The following is an 18,116-nucleotide window of genomic DNA, read 5'->3' as shown; positions in this document are numbered from 1 at the left end:
CTCTTAAGCAGACTCCATGCTCAGCACAGAGCCCAACTCGGGGCTCAATCCCACGACTCTGGGATCATGACCTGGGCCGAAATCAAGAGTTGGACACTCAACCAATTGAGCCACCCAGGTGCCCTCCATGTCTGATTTTTTATAACTACCTGTGTTCTAGTTTCCCTGTGATTTTGTGGACTGAGGACTTGGGCCGAAGAGGTCTGGTGCTCGTGTAGTTGGTTCTTTCCCTGGGTGGTTCACTCCTTAACCTGGAAGTAGAGTTGGGTAGCTCACGCAGTGTGCATCTGAGGACCAGAATCAGGGCAGCTGTATGTTTTCTCATGTAGGGCCAGGAAGGGCCCTTGGGTTTCTGGACCAGTGTGATCCTGACACGGACCAGGCAGAAGAGAGCCCGGCCTGCCTCATCCTGCTGTGTTCAGTTCTGGAGCTGAGGGCATAGGGCTCTCCAGATCCTTGGGGGGGGGGGCGGGGCTCAGCCTTCACTCCCTCTAACCCAGGTGCTCTCTGACCACAGGGGCACGTTCCGCTTCGAGAGGCCTGATGGCTCCCACTTTGATGTCCGGATCCCTCCCTTCTCTCTGGAAAGCAATAAAGATGAGAAGACACCACCCTCAGGCCTTCACTGGTAGGCCAGCTGAGGCCCGAGTGCCTAGGCTCGGCCCCTGAAGAACAGCTCTGGTCCCACAATTGCTGCAGAACTCTCTCTTTACCATGGGCCACAGTGGGTCTGTCTGTCGTTTGCACCATTTGATCGTGGGCTTTTTTGGTGGGTGGGTATAATTTTCTCGGGAAGACCCGTGTAGGACTCCTCTGAGGCTGGCTTCCCCTGGCTACACTGTGTTCCAGTAAACCTTTCCACCAGGAATTCTGTGTTCAGCTGCCACAGGGCCTGGGGTTTCCTGGCCTGTCACACGAGTTGTTTGAGACATGAGGTTTGGTCAATAAACCAGTGCACACTTGGCCACCCTCGCCATTTCTGCCCCCAGGGGTCTCAGGCTCCCTTTTTGATGCCCTGGGGGCCTTTGGTTGCTTTCCTTGCTGCCCTTCCAGGAAGCTGCCCCATCTACTAGAGTATGTATGGGTTTCCCTCCCGAAGCTGGGGGTTGGCTGGATGTTTCCCAGGGTCGCGGTGCCCCAGCCAGCAGGGTGGGGGCTAGACCGGACTCCCCTTCTTTATCCTGCCAAGTGCAGAGCAGGAGGCCAACATCGGGCTCAAGCTCTCAGCACTGGCCAGCCATGGACATCGCTGGCTTCCCTGAGCCTGGGAAGGAGGGCAGCAAGCCACATGAGTTCCCGGGAATAACAGGCTTGCCAGATGAGCACGCGTCTCTCAGGCCTCCAGCCCACCCATGCAGAAACTCAGCGAGGAGCTTTAGGTACGTATGGACGGTGACTGAGCCAAGCTACTTTCTGAGCTGCTTGCTCACACATCTCCAAGAGCCAGAGAAGAAATGTGCTGCATTTTCCCCTGAATCTTAGGATTCCTGCTTCCCTCCTACCGTAGTGATTGTCAAAGAGGTTGTTTATTCTTGAATTAATATTAAATCTCAGTTCCAGCCCTTACTAGTGTTGTCCTTAATCCTCCACCAGGGGGAGCCACGGTTGCAGGGCCACGGAGTGCAATAGGATTGTGACGCAGGGAAAACACAAGGTGGTGAACAGAAACACGAGAACCAGGGCCATAGCACTGCGCTGACCCAGCTATAACCACCGTGAGCACAGTTGCGGGCCACTGCAGCGTAACACGATTTTATTAGAAATTAGTGTTTGTTTCCATCACCTAGGCTGAGCAACAAAGAATTGCAGTTATGTGACAAAGAAGTTCTGGGCCATTCTTTAGGCAGAGGTCAGTCAGGTAAGGAATCGAATAACACCCGGTACTGGTTACATGGGGTCACCAGCAAGTTTCCGGTTTTCTCAGAAACCGACAAGGTTTGACCTTCATTTATGCTTTCTGTTTACTTTCCCTGGGCTGCTCAGGGTTGAAAAGTACACAAACCAAGAGCTGCTTTCTGCTTGGGCCTGAGGAACTCAAAAGAAAACTCTCCAAGCCCTTATGCCACAAAGTCTGGCTAAAGAAGCTGAAGTTACTTCAGTGATTTCAATGTTAGTATTTTTCTTAAGACCAAGGAGATAGTTTCCATCAGTCCAGGACTACTGTGCTTTCTCAGGAAGAGACAGGTCATCACTCAGACAGCTGAGGATGTAAATGTCAAAGCAGTAAAGAGAGGCTGCAGGACTGGGGAGGCCAAAGGACAGGCATTAAAATACCTCAGTGGGGAGCTGGGCCTTGAGCATTAGAAGGCTTCAGGAGGGTAGCGGAGGAAATAGGCCAGTGGCCTCCGGCAGGAGCATTCCAGTCTCTGTGGGAAAGCCACAAAGCCAAAGCCGGAATCTGGCCAAAGAAATGGATTTGTCTTCATCTTGTTACTCCAGTGAAGGCTGAAAGAAGTGTTTGAGCCGATGACCAGGGTGCCTTGCCTGAAAGTCTGTATGTTCAAGGCTGTGACAAGTGTAAATGCCTGGTTAGTCACAGTTCTCCGGCCCCATCATGTCATTTCAGGTCCTTGTGGGTGTCTGCTAACCTTGGCCTGGCATTTGCCCATCGGGTCAGCCACGAGCAGACCACTTAGCTATAGTGACAGCAGTCTGGAGAGATGAACCTGATAACCTGTGTTCCTTCCCAGGTGGCTACTACCCAGTGGCTACGCTGTTTTGTTAGGCTGGCTGATCCCTCCCTGATAGCATTCTTTTGGAAAAGAATTTGGATAAGCAGCCTCCCAAGGGCCAAGCCAAACAGAAGGCAGTGAACGAAAGCCCTGAGGAGGAACTTGCACCCTTGCCCAAAAGCTGGTGCTTGGCAGCTCTGTGGCCAAATGACCCAACAAGAAAGAAATGAAGAAACCTTTCAAGGGACTCAGGCTGCTCACATCACCCTGCATCCAGGCTCAGCACTAGGCAGAACCACCGCCCTCGGCCGGGACATAAAACCAGGAGAACGGGGTGGGCAGTGGATATATGGCTAAGCACATGCCACCCCTGCACAGGGCTGCTTGGGACGCAGAGCTCATGCTCACTGTCCTCGGATGGGCATCCAAGTGCAGCGCCCACAGGCTCCACGGCCTTCCCACTGTGGCTCATGCTCCTGGCCCCTGTGGTGGCTCTTTGGCTTTCTGGTGAGTAAAGCAAAGCATGCCTTGAGGGCAAGAGAATCAAAAAGAGCAATCATGTTAGACCCTAAGAGTCAGTTCTGTGACTTTAAGATGTTGGGGTAAAATGTCCTTTCTCATGGGCCTTTTTAGCACCACGGTTCCCAATTTAAACATCCTTCCTTCCTGCGGGCTCTCTGGGCCGCCTGCTTGGGCAGCCCAGCAAAGCCAAAGCTAGTAAATTTTTTTTGGTGGTGGTGGTTTTTGTTTTGTTTTTATTGCTTCTCTAGCCCCTCTCTGATTCTGCAGGAAAGAGGGGGTTACGGTCAGAAAAAGATGATGTGGGTCAGGGCAGAATACAAATCTCCTGAATAAAAGTACAAAGTGCTTTAAAGAAACTGATCCCAAAGGCATCAGGAAAGGCCAAGGGCTCTGCCCTGCCCAGGGTCCTGGCACCCTCAAGGGGTAGCACAAATACCCAGTGCCCTCATTGTTACAGACTTAAAACTATTCGTTTCCTAGATAATTTTTTAAAAAACAAAATTGTGAAGCCTGTGCTTAAACACCATAAGGAAGAAGGAGCCCCACCTTCTGTGAGAAACTGGGCCTCCACAGCACCAGAACGAACCCATTCCCCATGGACCTCAACAAAGGCCTAACGGTAGCCCCTCAGTGGAGCAAAGGGGTACTCCAAAAAGGGCCAAGGGGAATGTTTTTGTGGGAGGTGGGCTGGTCAGTCCATTGGCCCCGGGGGCAGCAGCAGCTCCCTGTCAGGAAGGGCGAGCAAAGGGTCCAGGACTTGGTCATCTTGAAGTGTTCAGGGAGCAGGGCAAAGGAAGGTGGTCCCTCTCCTGCTCAGGCCCTCTGACTTCCTGTCATGCCTCTGGGTGCTGGGACAGAAACCCAGCCAGCAGCAGCGTGGGGTGGCCAGTGGGGCAGGGTTCCACAGGAGGGGGGACAGGGTGTCCTGTGCCCTGACTCCCTGAGGGTCTCGTCAGTCGCGATGGGTAGACTGGTGGCCGAGCTGCCGGTCATCATAGGTGCTGTAGCGCTTGACGTGGATACGGCGGACACGGTCCCGCAGTTCAAAGGCCTCCTCATCTTCACTGGGGGAAGCCTGGCTGCGGCTACGGCTGGTGGCCTCCAATAAGGAGTTGTCGGGGACTCGGGGGGTCTCGTACAGTAGGACGTTGAGAGTCTCCTCATAGATTCGGGCCTCTGGGAACTCCACCTGGGATCAGGGGGCGAGAGAACCCCATGAGGTTTCCTCCACGAGAGGGAGCCGCACGTCCGGGCCCTTGGGTCTGTGCTGGCTCTACAAGGCCGCCTGACCTCTCTCACAAGACAGACGGCCTTCCGGCTCGTGAGGGAGGGAGGCCTCTCTGAAGATGTGAGGAGGTGCGCTCTGTAGACATCAGGGTGCCAGAGCGTGGCACGCTGCCCGTGCCCCACCCAGTCCCAGGCCAACAGACTAGTACGTGTAGAGGGTCGGGCCTGAGCTTTGTGGTCAGACCTCGGCTTAAATATGGCCCCCCGTTTACTAGCTGCTGGGCCTCGGTTTCCACATGTGTAAAAAAATCAGGGTTCATATCTACTTCAGAGTTGTGAACATTACATGAAAGACCGGGGGGCGGATGCCCGGATGGCTCGGTCGGTTGAGCATCCGACGCGGTTTTGGTTCAGGTCATGAGCCTAGGGTCGCGGGATCGAGCCCCACACCAGGCTCCACACTCATGGAAGCTGCTTGAGATTCTGTCTCTCTCCCTCTGCCCCCCTTCCCAACTTGTGTTCCCTCTCTCTCTCTCTCTCTCTCTCTCTCTCAAAAAAAAAGGGATGGCGTTCAAGGCAGCTGAATTCTAGCCTAACTTGAGCTTCCAGCCCAGCCTGTCTCACAGGTGTGGTGCGAGGGCTCAAAAAGTTCACGGAAGAGAAAGCACTTAGGAAGGTGACGGGTGTTACTGCCACTTCCACAGTGTAACAGCCCCCACAGAGACCTGTCCCTGAATCTTGACTCTGCTGAAACGTGCACATGGGAGTCCCACCCCCAAAATGACAGGAGGAAGCAGGGCCACCTCCTATAAGCTGTCCCCCCCCCCCCAACCCTCAGACCGCCCAGCTGGAGGCACTGCAGTGGCTGTGCAGGTGCTACACAAGCTCGGGGCTTTGAGCCCTCACACATGTGACCGTCCCCCACATGAGCTGCCCTCCGGGCTCAGCGAAGCCCTGCCGCCCCCCATACAAACATTCTCAGGGCAGCTACTCCCTGGGGAGGACAGCACCCGCTTGCGGCCCGGGAAAACGGGGTTCGCGGGGTCCGTGTTAACGGTCACCTGTCAAATCCCTCCCGTACCCGGCGCCATGTGGTCACTGCAGAGGCTGAGCTGAGTGACCAGGAACCCACAAGGAGCAGGGGCCAGAGGAGAGATCAGAGCAGCTGCTTCCGCCAGCCTGCACCGCTCCTCCTGGGAGCCGTCTCGTGTTCGTTCTGCTTCTGGTAAATTCACACTGTCGTCCCCATGTTTGCAGATGAGGAAGCTGAGGCTCACGTGGTTTAAATGGCTCAGATGATGTCAGAAAACTAGTAAATGGCGGAACCAGAATTCAAACCTGAACTGGGCCAACTCCAAAGACCCGGTCCTTCCCCCCGCACCACGCTGTCCCCTGCTGGTCGGCGGCCCCTGCCTCTCAGCTGACCCAGAAAAGCGCTCCCCAGCCGCTCCCCGAACTCCTGGAACTGCCCAGCACCATCACGTGGGTCTGGGGGAGACAGAGCAAACCACACTCCTTTTTTGCTCCCTGTGGTGAAAGGCACAGCTGGGGCTGCGCTGCCGTGTGTCCCGTCCCCCCCACGCAGAGGGAAGCCCGCCACACCTTGGTCTGTTTCTTCTCCGTGGCGTACACGATGGAGGTGCAGCACACCTCTGCCAGCTTGCGACCCTGGCCATAGAAGGACCAGCAGCAGATCTCATCGCCGATGACGTCCTTGAGGAAGAGCACGCGGCCGTTGAAGCGCAGGGAGAGCTTGTCAAACAGCTCGATGTTTTTCAGCAGGTGGTCGTCAGAGTTGCTGAAAAAAAGCCATGAAGGTCGGTGGGCCCAGGAATGAGGTTCTGGCACAAGAGAGGGGGCTAGCTGGGCGTCTCCTCTCTGTCCCTCCCCATCATGCACAACTGAGAAAAAGCCAAGATGCCAGAGGTAACAGGAAGAGAAAGGGTCATGGGCACCCTCTGGGTTTGGGGGCCTGTGAGGAAAAAGAGGGGAGTTGGTCTTAAAAGCAGAGAGAAGGGCGCCTGGGTGGTTCAGTTGGTCAAGCGTCTGACTCTGGCTCAGGTCATGATCTCATGGTGCGTGAGTTTGAGCCCTGCATCGGGCTCTGCACTAACAATGCAAAGCCTGCCTGGGGCTCCCTCTTGCTCTCTGCCCCTCCCCAACTTGCATGCACTCACACGCGTGCGCTCTAAGTAAAAATAAACTTAAAAAAAATTCCACACATAAAAAACAAGTTAAATCAGAAAGAACTGAAGGAGGGAGGTCTCCTCTCATCAGGCCCACAAGGAAGGAGTCTCGCTGCCATCGAGGCAGGAGGATCCTCTCCCTTGCTGTAGGGGTGATGCTGGCAACAGGCCCGTCCACAGGACTTACTGAGCCTGCGGCCTTCTGGGTCTAGCTAACTGTGGCCCAGCAGTGAAGCACAATGGCTGGCTTACGTCCTCGTCCACCTCATAAGATAATGCTGGGAAGACACCTGGCAAGCTGCCTGACGTGGCACGTTGGGGTAGGGGGCTGTTCCGTGTTCATTCTCATCTATATCCTCAGCCGGGGCCCCGCGCCAGGTTCCAGACGCCTCTGCTGATTTCCCTTCTACTCTCCGTTCTTCCCTCCTGAGACCTGGGCCCTTCCCAACCCTGCCGGGAGTGCAGGCGGCTTCTCTTGGGTCTGCCGCCCCGTTGCTGGCTGGCCAGTCGTTCTAGCTACTTCTGCGGGCCTTCCCCCAGCCCCGGCGCCCACCCCCTCGGCCCCAAGACGCCCACCCTACCTGGTGTAGGAATACTTGTTGTTGCTTCTATTGTACAGCAGCTTCACCACGGGCTGGGAGGGAGGAGAGCGTGAGGGCCAGGCCAGGGTCCCATCCGCCCCTGCCCGCAGCCCTCAGAGGTGCCAGTACCTTGGTGGAGGATTCGATGAGCCTCTCTTCCTCTTTCAGGGATGTGATGATGGGGATGTTGCACACGGGCTGGTAGGAGTCCTTCTTGTCCTGGGTGACACACACAGCCGAGAATCTTTTTTGAGCTCTCTTGCCTGCCAGGCTAAGCCAGGCTTTCCCCAGGAGCCGTCAGAGCCCCTATGCCAAGGCCACCCTCTGCTTGTTGTGGAGGCATCTGGCAACAGAAACTGCCGGCCCGCAGGCAGAACCCCGTTTCCAGAAAACCTAAAATCCAGATATCAAGGCATAGAAACCGGAAGCTGGGCTTAGTCATACCGCCTGAGTCCGTCACCTTACAAATGGACCGGCTGCCAGTGTCCTTGGCCTGGGCAACACCCACCTGCTGTATCTAACTTGGTTTGGACTCACGGCACTCGTCACACAGCCTTCCGGGAACTGGACCTTAGTGTCCCCAAAGCACAGGACCAACTCCCTACCTCCTCAACCTAACGCGACCGTATCTCCGTACCTGCAGAGCAGTCTGGCACATGTTCACCAGCCCCTGAATGAGGTAATATTTTGCTTCAGCCATCAATTCCTTGATTTCCTGCCGGTTTTGCGGGAGGATGATGGTGTCATCTCGGAGGTAATTCAAAATGGTGCCGAAGTGCTTTCCGCATCGGTCTATGAGGATCCAGCCTGGGGATGCAGACAGGCCCCAGACGGTGACTCTCTGCCTCCAGGCCGCAAGCAGCAGGAGAAGGCCACCTGACAAGCCTGGTGGCGGGTGGTAAGCAGCATGCAAGCCCAGAGCCCCCACCGTAGGGTAACAGAAGCAGAACACAACCTCTAGCTCTTAGGCCTGTGGCTGTTCTTCGACCAAGAACTGACTGGCACGTGCTGTGGGGACGGAGGCCCTCCGGGCCCTGAGAGAGCCCACAGAGGCCGAAGCTCAGGACGGCTCAGGCCCGCCTCCCGGGAGCACGGAAACCCCCGGGCCCTGCTTGTCTTCCGTGTACTGCCCAGTCACTACAGCAATGGTTCCTGTGAGAATCTAGTCCTCTGTGAATAGTTAAGAAGTATGGATCTCCTCCCTGGAAAGCGGGTAAGCACACACCATTCCACGTCCGATTTCCAAGAATCGCGAAGCTCTACCGAGGACTCCAGGTGAAGGAGTCCTGTACTAGGTAACAAGAAAAGTCGATCTAGAGTCTAGTTCTGCCAGGCGTAAGCGCTGCCCCAAAGGCACTTCCTCAGGGACACTTCCTTCCCTCCTCAAGCCAGCCCAACAAGCCCCCGACGCCTCACCTTCTTTGTCGGTCAGCACCTCCATGCGCCCGCTGAACATGGCCTTGAGCATGGTGTCGTGCCGGGTTAGCGCCCGCACGGTGGTGTAGTACAGGGAGCCACCCACATTGAGCTGCACGTATTTGTTGCCCAGGCCGCCTCCCTTGAAGCCGCCTAGCTTGGGCTTGGCGCCTGACGCTGGGCACAGACAGGTATCCCCTGACATCTCCCGCTGCAGGTAGATCACCACACGGCAGGAGGTCGGCTTGGAAGGCTCCGCCGTGGTGGAAGGATCACGAGTGAGCGGCCAGTAGAGGCCAGAGCCTCATACTCTCAGCACTGTGAACAGGAGATGGGAGAGGAGACAGGAGTCAGCAGGGGACAGCCCTCAGCCGAGAGGGGCCAGGGATGGCCAGGGGATCCCAGGAGACCGTGCAGTCATTCTCTCTCTCCTTGACCGCTGCCTAGACCTCGCAGAGGCTAAGGCCCTAGGGCAATAGAGAAAGAAGGCACTCCTGCTATTGTTTCCGGTACCAGGAACCAGAGCAGTCTCCCAGAGCCCACTCACCATCTCACCAGCCTCCCTGAGACTCGGCTCAGCTCTAGGCAGCAAGGAGGCCTAGCAAACCCCTGGAGTTAGTCGGAGATGCTGGAGGCACAGACTGGGCAGCGGAAGTCTGTACCCTGGCGATCCACAGTCCTATTCCAATTATTTTCTTCCCAAGGTTCCCAGGACCCAAGACTTCCCGCCAAACCTACTGGGAATCCTGCCAGCGCAGGAGATTCCCAGGAGCCAGAGGGACAGGATGCGCTTCCTTTCGAAAGATTCCAGGCTCAGAAGCAGCCTGCACCAGTGCTGACTGTGAGCGCCGCCCGGAGTCTGGCCTCAGAAAGGAAAGTAAAAGCAGCTTCAGGCGAGCCCGGAATGAGCCAGGAGGGAGGGCACCGTCCAATGTTCCTGGCAGAGGTTACTCTGGCCCCAGGGGGATTTCCTGACCTTCCCCTTTCTTGGCCCCAGCCCTGTCCCAAGTTCCTGAAATTGTCACCACTTTTCAGGAGAGAACAACGACAGGATGGCTATTTTTACTTCTTTTTCCTGAGAGGAGGCCCAGCAGCCCCATCTCTTCCTTTCGCTCTACCCACAAGACCGGGGAGAAAGGGCTCCAAAGAATCAGATGATAAATCTGAAAGCAATTAAGTGATTTGGAAACTGAAACGCTGATAGGCATTCATAGGAGGGAGGAGCGAGGAAGCAAAGGAGGGCACAGCCAGGTCACTCCTCGTGATCTAGATTCTATATGCTTCGGTTTCCTAAGGAATCACTAAAATGCATTCACTGAAAAAAAAAAAAAAAAAAAAAAAGCAAACATCCACTGCATGTTTACTATGGTCTGGGTACTAATCTAGGCACTTACTATATACATTACTTCATTTAATTCATTCAGCAATAAAACAATACTGAGTGCCTACTAGGTTAAGCAGTAGGAACAGAGAGGTGAAAAGATAGTGACCTTGCCTCGAAGGAGTATAAAGAAGCATCACAGTGTTGACCAGAAGAAAAACAATAAGAGTTAGCATTTATTGTGCCCCTGGTGTGTGCCAGGCACTGAGGATACAGAAGACAATAAGTCATGGCCTCACGGAGCTTACATTCTAGGGGGAGGATCCAGGCAATTGGCTAGGAAACGAATGCAAAAGCGAGCAGTTCCAGAAGGTAAGAAATGCAATAAATAAACTAGTGACAAGAGGGTGACTAGGGATTAGTACTAATTAGTACAGGGAAAGCCTCTTTGGGAAGGCAACATTCCAGCTGAAGTCTGAAAGCGCGTTCCAGACACATGGGAGAGTAACTAAAAAGTTTCTCAGACACAAGTTTTAGGAGCAGAAATAAGGCCAAGATGTCTAGTGCACATCTTGGCTTGATGTAAAGTCAGGTGACGCAGGGGCCAGATCATATTAAAGAGTCTGCATTTTAGGCAGGGGCGCCTGGGTGGCTCAGTGGGTAGTGTCCGACTTCGGCTCAGGTCGTAATCTCACTGCTTTTGCATTCGAGTCCGGCATTGGGCTCTGTGCTGACAGCTTGGGGGCCTGGAGCCTGCTTGGGATTCTGTGTCTCCCTCTCTCTCTGCCCCTCCCCGGCTCACACTCTGTCTGTCTCTCTCTCTCAAAAATAAACAGGAGTGCTTGGGGGGCTCAGTCGGTTGGGCTTCCGACTTGGGCTCAGGTCATGATCTCACAGTTCGTGAATTGGAGTGCCACAGTGGGCTCTGTGCGGACGGCTCAGGGCCTGGAGCCTGCTTTGGATTCTGTGTCCTCTCTCTCTCTCTCTCTGCCCCTCTCCCACTTGCGCTGTCTCTCTCTCTCTCTTTCTCTCTCTCTCAAAAATGAACATTAAAAAAATGTAAAAGAAAGTAAATAAACATTAAAAAATTTAAAGAGTCTGCGTTAAAAAAAATTTTTTTTTAATGTTTTTATTTATTTTTGAGACAGAGACAGACAGAGCATGAGCAGGGGAGGGCCAGAGAGAGAGGGAGACACAGAATCTGAAGCAGGCTCTGGGCTCTGACTTGTCAGCACAGAGCCCGATGTGGGGCTCGAACCTGTGAACTGCAAGATCATGACTTGAGCCAAAGTTGCACGCTTAACCGACTGGGCCACCCAGGTGCCCCGAAAGAGTCTGCATTTTATATTAACTGCAACAGCAATTGATTGGACTGTTTTAAGCAGGGGAGTGATAGGATCCAAGTTACTCACACTTTGAAAAGATCACTCTGGCTGCCGTGTAGAGAATGGACTGTTAAAGAGTGCAAGACAGCACGTGTGAAGACCAGAGGAAGCAGCAGTCTAGGCAAGACATGAAGGCCTGGACTCCACTGTTGGTCACAGAGACCGAGAAAAGGTGAAATTGCCTCGTGTAGTTATCACAACACGCAAACATTTACAGTTACACATCACCTCCTGCAAGTTCAATACAGGAGCAGTGTGCTGGCTTCCCCAACTTTACTGCTCTGCTATCCAAAACAGCACTTAGCACAATGCCAAGCACCTTTTAAAGTATTTAATACATGTTCAGTTAGATTGATATTGTCCCTAAAAAAGATTTAGGTAGGTCCCTAGGAAGAATGTCCGTCCAAAAAAGGGCCAGAGAGGTTGCTGTGAGAAGTTCTGAATTTCTGAGACTCACTTGCCCCAAGGATGAGATGAACCCTCACCGGCGGATTGCCCAATCAGTAAGTAACACACGAATAGTGTGAAATCACCTTCCTCCACTCACCCCAAAGGAATAAATCCACCCCTTAACAGGTTTTAGCAAGTTCCAGGTGTATTTTGTGTCTGGCCCCGATTTCCCCAGGATGAAGAAAGCGCACCTATGCTTTGCTAAAGTAAAGGAACTCAAAGGCCAGGCGGCGGCCAAGGGAGCCTACAAAGCAATGGCTTTGAGCCCTGGACCACGTCAGCTCAGATGCCGACCGCTCAGATTCTTCCCAGACCAATGGGCTCCATGAATCTTGTGGCAGGTGACGCCCCACAAAGTAATTCCACTGAGAATGAAGTTTCCACTGATAGCCTCAGTGCTGTTCCTTCCGGACTTTGTGTGTGGATATTTGGGGATGTCTGCCTGGGGCTGAGGGCGTATCCGTCTCTCTCAGCGAGGCTGATGGGAAGCTAAGCAGAATTAAGGGCAGGAAAACAACCACGGCCATGGAAAAAGGTGGGGTCGTAAAGGAAGAAGGACCCAGAAATTCATCACACTAGGGTGGGGGCAGCCGATCTTGGGTTGAGGGGGCGGATCCAGCAGAAATCTTAGGTGTAAATCTTAGGCTTCGTCCAAAGGGTCTGGAAAGATTTGGCGAGACCCAGCCTCCCTGTGCTCTTCCCCGGCCCGCACCCCTCCTCACCACCGAGAAACAGACCGATTCTGACACCCATCCCAGTGGAAGATGTGAGCTCTCCATCTCCCCTAAGCCGTTCCATGCCTTTTCCCCAGGACTGGGTGGGGCTCTCTGCTCCAGTCCCGGGCCCGTCCATCCTGTCCCCCAGGGCAACCTCAGCCCGGCTCTCACCGTCCGCGGGGGGCGCTTCTCCTCCTAGCTGGGTTGCAAGCCGACCCCGTGCCGCCCTGGGCTGTGGCCGCCTGCCCGCCAGCAATCCCGGGCTGTGAGCTCACATCCTTCGCCCGCGCGCGGACCCCGCCCCGAGCCGCGGCGCAACCCCGCCCGCCCGGCAGCCTCGGACTCCACGGCCGGGCATGCCCAGCACCCAATCACGGGGGGAGGGAAGGGCTCCTGGGAGTACTCCACGGAGAGCGCACAGCTACTTCCTGCGGCCTTTCCGGCGCAAAGGTCTCTGGGTCTTGTAGGCAGCCGACCCTCCTCGAGGGCCTCTGTTTCCCAGCAGGCTCCGCGGGCTGGGCGGGGTAAGTGCTTCCGCAGTCAGGTAATGACGTTGTGGGTAAACAGGTCCTGTATCCGTGGCAGCGGCTGAGTCCGGCGGGCGAGGCACCGGCTGCCGCTAACCGGGGAGAGCAGCTGCCTGTCGGAATCAGCCCGGGCCGCAGCGCGCCGCCGGTACGGGGTTGGCAGGTAGGCAGTGACTGCGGGCCGGGGGACGCGGGCGGACCCGGGGCGAGTGAGTCTGACAGGCCGAAAGAAACGTGGGGACTCCGCGCGGTTCTTTGCGAGCGGTGTTACACCCAGCTTGGGCCTAGAACTTAACGCGCTGATGCTAACAACGGTCTTGTGAGGAAACTGCGGCTCAGATAAGTTCAAGGCGCTTGCGTAGTGTGGACAGCCAGCTCCACCACCCAGGTCTTCCTAACTGTGTATGTATGTCCCGTGCCCCTTCCCCCCACCCCGCCGACGGCGCCTGCAGTGCGGGGAGTGGAACTGGGGCGGAGAGTGTCGCCGCTGTCATCTTCTGGGAGCTCCATGCGGCTCTTGTGCCCGGTGTTCCTCAGATGCTCAGACACGCACGTGTGGTGGGAGTTGGAAAAGAATCTGATAGTTGGCTGGGAACCCTCACCCTACCCTCCTTCTCCGGTCCTATCCATCTCATTCAACTCTGCCCTCCAAACATCCAGTTGGCGCTCAAGCCAGATACATGGAAATCTGGCCTCTTTCCTTCCCTCATCCCCAAAATCCTACGTTCATCCAGTCCTTTACTAAATGCTATCAACTCGGCTTACATAACGTCGCAAATTGGAACACTTTGCTTCAGCTCCAAGCCTTCGTTACTGTAAGAGCCTTCTCTATTTCCACATTCATTCCACAAACATTTGCTGAGTGCAAGCACTCGGTATGTGCAGGCACCGTGCTAGATGCTAGGGTTACAGTGATGAACCAAGGTAGGTGTAGCCTCCCTCTTCTGTTTCCTCCAATTCATTCTCCATCCTGGGTCACAGTGATCATTCCAAAAGGCAGATAGGACCACTCTGCTGAGAATCTGCTGGCTGCCCGCTACCCTTATGATAAAATCCGGGCTCCTGACTGCGGCTTTCAGAGCCCTCCATGAACCAGCGCTGGCCTCCCCATCTAGACTTACCCTGTTCCACACTCCCCCTGTTCACTGGGTTTTAACCACACTAGGCTTTGGGTTCTTGGAAGGCATTACATTTCTTCTAGCTTCAGGATCTTCACCCAGTGCCTTTCCTCATACTGTTGTCACAATTTGTGGTTATCTGTTTACTCTCTGTCCAGAGGTCAGGAACTGAAGCATCTTCTTCACTACTCTGTCTCCAGAGCAGGGACTCAGAAGTTGTCTCTGAATAAACGCCTCCTCTCAGGGACGGGAGTGGCAGTCGAAGCAGATTGTTTGCTCCCTCGGGTTACTGGAAGCTTTCTAGAGCAGTTGGTCTGATTAATCACCTGGTAGGTGTTCAGTGCTCAGACTGTATGTGTAAATGTCACAGAAAAAGCAGGAAGACAGACCTTTTAAAAAGCTTGATTAAAATTGAAAAATAAAAAAAGAAGTACTTCGAGAGGCAACTATATTAAAAACAATAAAAAGCTTGATTAAAAAGGGGCGCCTGGGTGGCTCAGTCGGTTAAGCGTCCGACTTCAGCTCAGGTCACGATCTTGCGGTCCGTGAGTTCGAGCCCCGCGTCGGGCTCTGGGCTGACACCCAGGGCCTGGAGCCTGCTTCCGATTCTGTGTCTCCCTCTCTCTCTGCCCCTCCCTGGTTCATGCTCTGTCTCTCTCTGTCTCAAAAATAAATAAACGTTAAAAAAATTTTTTTTAAAGCTTGATTAAAAGGAAGCTTGGGATGATGAAAATGTTTCAAAAGGAAGATGCTAACCTATTTCCTTCCAGTAGGCGAAAGGCTCTGGGCCACAGTCAGACAATCTGTAGACACGCATTTGTTGGCCCACAGTGTTGGATGTGGTATTGCCTTTAAATTTTTGAATTCAGCGCTTTCCTTTAAAAGTCAGATTTCATGTATAAATCTGGATTTTTGGCTGTCTTGAAAATCAGTTCCGGTAACCGGGGGACTGAATTCTTTTTTTAACCATCGCTCCTCCTATGGTATACCTGCTCTGGAAAGTTACTCCCACAGTCACCCCATGTGGAAGAGAACTTTTCTAAGGAAGCCAGAAGGGAAACAGCTGGGGGAGGTGGGGGCAGAGGAAAGGGCAGGCACAGCACCAGGTGGTGGTAGCCTTTGGAAGACCTGGGGTCTTGGAATTGGTATAGCAGCCAATGGCTAGCCCTAAGTAGCATTGCCTCCCTTTGTAGACAGGGCGTGTCCTTTTGTTCATTTTATTTTTTAATGTTCATTTTTTCGTTTTTTTAGGGTTTTTAAAAAATGTTTATTACTTAGTTTTTTGAGAGAGCAGGGGAGAGAGTGTGCGTGAGTGGAGGAGGGGCAGAGAGAGAGGGGAGAGAGAGAGAATCTCAGGCAGGCTGTGCACCTGCTCAGGGCTCGATCCCACCAACTGTGAGATCATGACCGGAGTCGGATGCTTAACCGACTGAGCCACCCAGGCGCCCGTTTTGTTTTGTTTTGTTTTGAGCCAGAATGAGGGTGCGTTTTCAGTTTCCCGGAATTGAGGCATCCTTTGGACCCAGGAGTTCAAGGTGGCCTGGGAGGGGAAAAGATATCCCTGCTGGTTCTCCTGCCCGCAGAAAGAAACCCAAATGCCTTAGCTTGGCGCACACGGTCTTCCTGATCTGGTGCCAGCCGACCTCTTCAGCTACATCCTCGGTCCTTCCATATTCTAGGCCGCTCAGTGACTTCAGGCTCGTGTCTGTGCTATTTTCCCTGATTGGAATGCCTTTCCCCGGCCTCCTTACTTGGTATGTGCTTGCTGACATGTCATTCCTTTTTGTGTTTTCTGCTGGAGAGAGACTGAACCAACTCTAGTCCTAGTTCAGGCAAGCATACAGTAGCCTGTGGCGTGCATTGTGGGTAAGGTTCTTCCTCCCGGCTTCTTTTTTAACTCTGATCTTTAATTCACGCAGATTTCCTCGTTGGCTTTTGGTGTTATTCCAGTACTGTATTTGAAAAGCTTTTTCACGTCCTTTCGGGCACCTAGTTGGGGATAAATATGCCATGGCTTCTCACGCTTAGTTCAAATGTGACTCCTCCGCCCCAAGCCGACCGCTGTGTTCTCCAGCGCTTGCGCGATATTTCTGTAAACGCACTTAACACAGTGTACTTTTCAGTTTACATGTCTGTCTTCCTCCAGCTAAACTATGCGCTCCTCCCGGGCGGGCACCATGCTCCACTCATCTTTGTACCCCCAGCATCTAGCAGTGTTGGCCTGTAGAAGGCACTCAAGAAATGTGTGTTGAATGAACGGTGCCTGTGACAAGCAGCTGGACTTTATTCTTTCCTGACCCTTGCTCCTATGACACACCTCCTCCCGGCTGCCACTCTCAGCCCTTCAGAGCAGAACTTCTCTCCTCTAGGGAAGCTGGAAGGGAAACAGGTGAGGCTCAGAGAGGTGGAGGCAGAGGGAAGGGGGAGCCTTTGGAGGAAGAGCATCTGGGTTTTTGGCGTTGGTGTCTGGGGGCGGGAGCGGGGCTGGCCTGGGAGCAGGCATTTCCTTGGGTGGCTGGGAAGCGATCGGGGATTCGGCCTGGTTTCTTCACAGCTATGGCCAAGGACATCCTGGGTGAAGCGGGGCTGCACTTTGATGAGCTGAACAAGCTGCGGGTATTGGACCCTGAGGTTACCCAGCAGACCACAGAGCTCAAGGAGGAGTGCGAGGACTTTGTGGACAGTGAGTGTCATTTGGGGAGACGTGGTGCCACTCAGCTTTGAGCTTCCAATTGTGTCCCGCCCCCGCCCAGCCCCCAGCTCCTGTCCCTGCCAGAGTGGAGCTGTGGCTCCCTGGAAGTGGCGCCTGGCCTTTATCGATTCCCATGTACTAACCACCTCGTCTGCCCGCCCTGTAATGCGCCCATGTGGCCCCACACAGAGCACCAAACGGGACAAATGGTGAGATGTGGAGGATGTCCCATCGTTGCTTTTCTTCCCTCTCAGAAACCTTGAACCTCACGGAAGCAGAACTGTGGCTTGGGGGTGGGAGTAGTTAGGTACTCCTGATTCTTGGAAGAAACAGTTTTCTCAGTCGCGGGATTACCATCACTTGGAGTGAAAATTGATTAACTGGAGTCTCTAGAAGTAGCTCAACAGACTCAACGAAGTCCCATTTTAGCTGGATGCCCAGGACACCTCCTGTCCCAGGAGGCAAGCACCCGAGAGCAGCGAATACAGAGCACATGTGGTTAAAGCAGGGATTTCTGAGCCTTCTGGGCACTCCATAATCTGCAGAGAGCTTGGCTGGTGAAAGGTGGCTCGGGCTCCCTTGCCAGTCTTCTGACTGCATGCCGTCCCTCCTCCCTGGGTCCTAGTTCACTCCTCAGTAGGAGGAGGTCCCCCCACACCCAAGGACGTTGAAAAAAGCGAATGGGAGATTAGCACCTGAATGCTTGGAGCTCTTTATTAGCTCTGCCCTCCGTGGGCAAACCCCTGCCCCCACCACCACCATTAACTGAAACCTAGGGCCATATCTGTGGCCAGTCAGGAGACTGTGTTCACGTCCTGAGTCCGTCCTTCTGGGGACACGCCCCTTGTGCTTCCTGTCACTCCTGGGGAGGGCTGGATGGAGTCTGTGTGGAGGATGGGCCACCGGGAGCCTCACAGACAGAGGTCAACAGTCACCGGCTGGCTCAGTTGGGACTCAAGGTCCAAGTGTGCCCTGCTCCAGCTCTGAGCGCCTGGCCACCCTCCTCTGGGTTTAGACCAAGGGTGGAAGACTCTAGGCCCGTGCGCCAGACCGCTCGGACACACATTAGCCCTGCTCTCGCCACAAGGGAACACGAAGGGAGTGATGATGCAGAGAAAATAAAACATTTTGTTTTCTGTTCTTCCCCCAAAAGAAATTGGCCAGTTTCAGAAAATAGTTGGTGGTTTAATTGAGCTTGTTGACCAACTGGCAAAAGAAGCAGAAAACGAGAAGATGAAGGTAAGATGAGCGTGCCTTCTCCATCTTGGCCTGGGACACGGTTCACCAGCCTCTCCTCCTGCCC

At 54.1% G+C, this 18,116-nt stretch overlaps 3 protein-coding genes across 4 annotated transcripts in view; 2 read left to right on the top strand and 1 right to left on the bottom strand.

The window, feature by feature from the left end:
* POLDIP2 (DNA polymerase delta interacting protein 2) overlaps positions 1-1,566 on the top strand; it is an 8,673-nt gene extending 7,107 nt beyond the window's left edge. For both annotated transcript variants that reach the window (XM_040455314.1, XM_040455313.1), the window contains one exon: positions 518-1,566. In XM_040455314.1, the coding sequence (XP_040311248.1) occupies positions 518-632 (115 nt within the window). In that variant the 3' untranslated portion in view covers positions 633-1,566. The remainder of the gene's footprint in view (positions 1-517) is intronic.
* Positions 1,567-1,725: 159 nt separating this feature from the next.
* TNFAIP1 (TNF alpha induced protein 1) lies at positions 1,726-12,814 on the bottom strand. The gene is made up of 7 exons (XM_040455315.1): positions 12,648-12,814; positions 8,605-8,922; positions 7,826-7,995; positions 7,318-7,407; positions 7,189-7,241; positions 6,024-6,219; positions 1,726-4,383 (listed from the first exon to the last, which is right to left on the bottom strand). The coding sequence occupies exons 2-7, from the start codon at positions 8,807-8,809 to the stop codon at positions 4,147-4,149; spliced, it is 951 nt and encodes a 316-aa protein (XP_040311249.1). The 5' UTR covers positions 8,810-8,922; positions 12,648-12,814; the 3' UTR covers positions 1,726-4,146.
* Positions 12,815-13,013: 199 nt separating this feature from the next.
* Positions 13,014-18,116, top strand: part of IFT20 (intraflagellar transport 20) — a 6,623-nt gene continuing 1,520 nt past the window's right edge. Inside the window, 5 exon segments of the mRNA XM_040455321.1 lie at positions 13,014-13,166; positions 16,268-16,480; positions 16,483-16,510; positions 16,676-16,804; positions 17,967-18,052. Of these exon segments, the coding sequence (XP_040311255.1) occupies positions 16,430-16,480; positions 16,483-16,510; positions 16,676-16,804; positions 17,967-18,052 (294 nt within the window). The 5' untranslated portion in view covers positions 13,014-13,166; positions 16,268-16,429.

This window comes from Herpailurus yagouaroundi, unplaced genomic scaffold, assembly GCF_014898765.1.
Source record: "Herpailurus yagouaroundi ecotype Mexico unplaced genomic scaffold, PumYag 215, whole genome shotgun sequence".
Lineage (NCBI taxonomy): Eukaryota > Metazoa > Chordata > Mammalia > Carnivora > Felidae > Herpailurus > Herpailurus yagouaroundi.
Note: the sequence above shows the minus strand (reverse complement) of the source record. Positions and strands in the feature narration are given on the sequence as shown.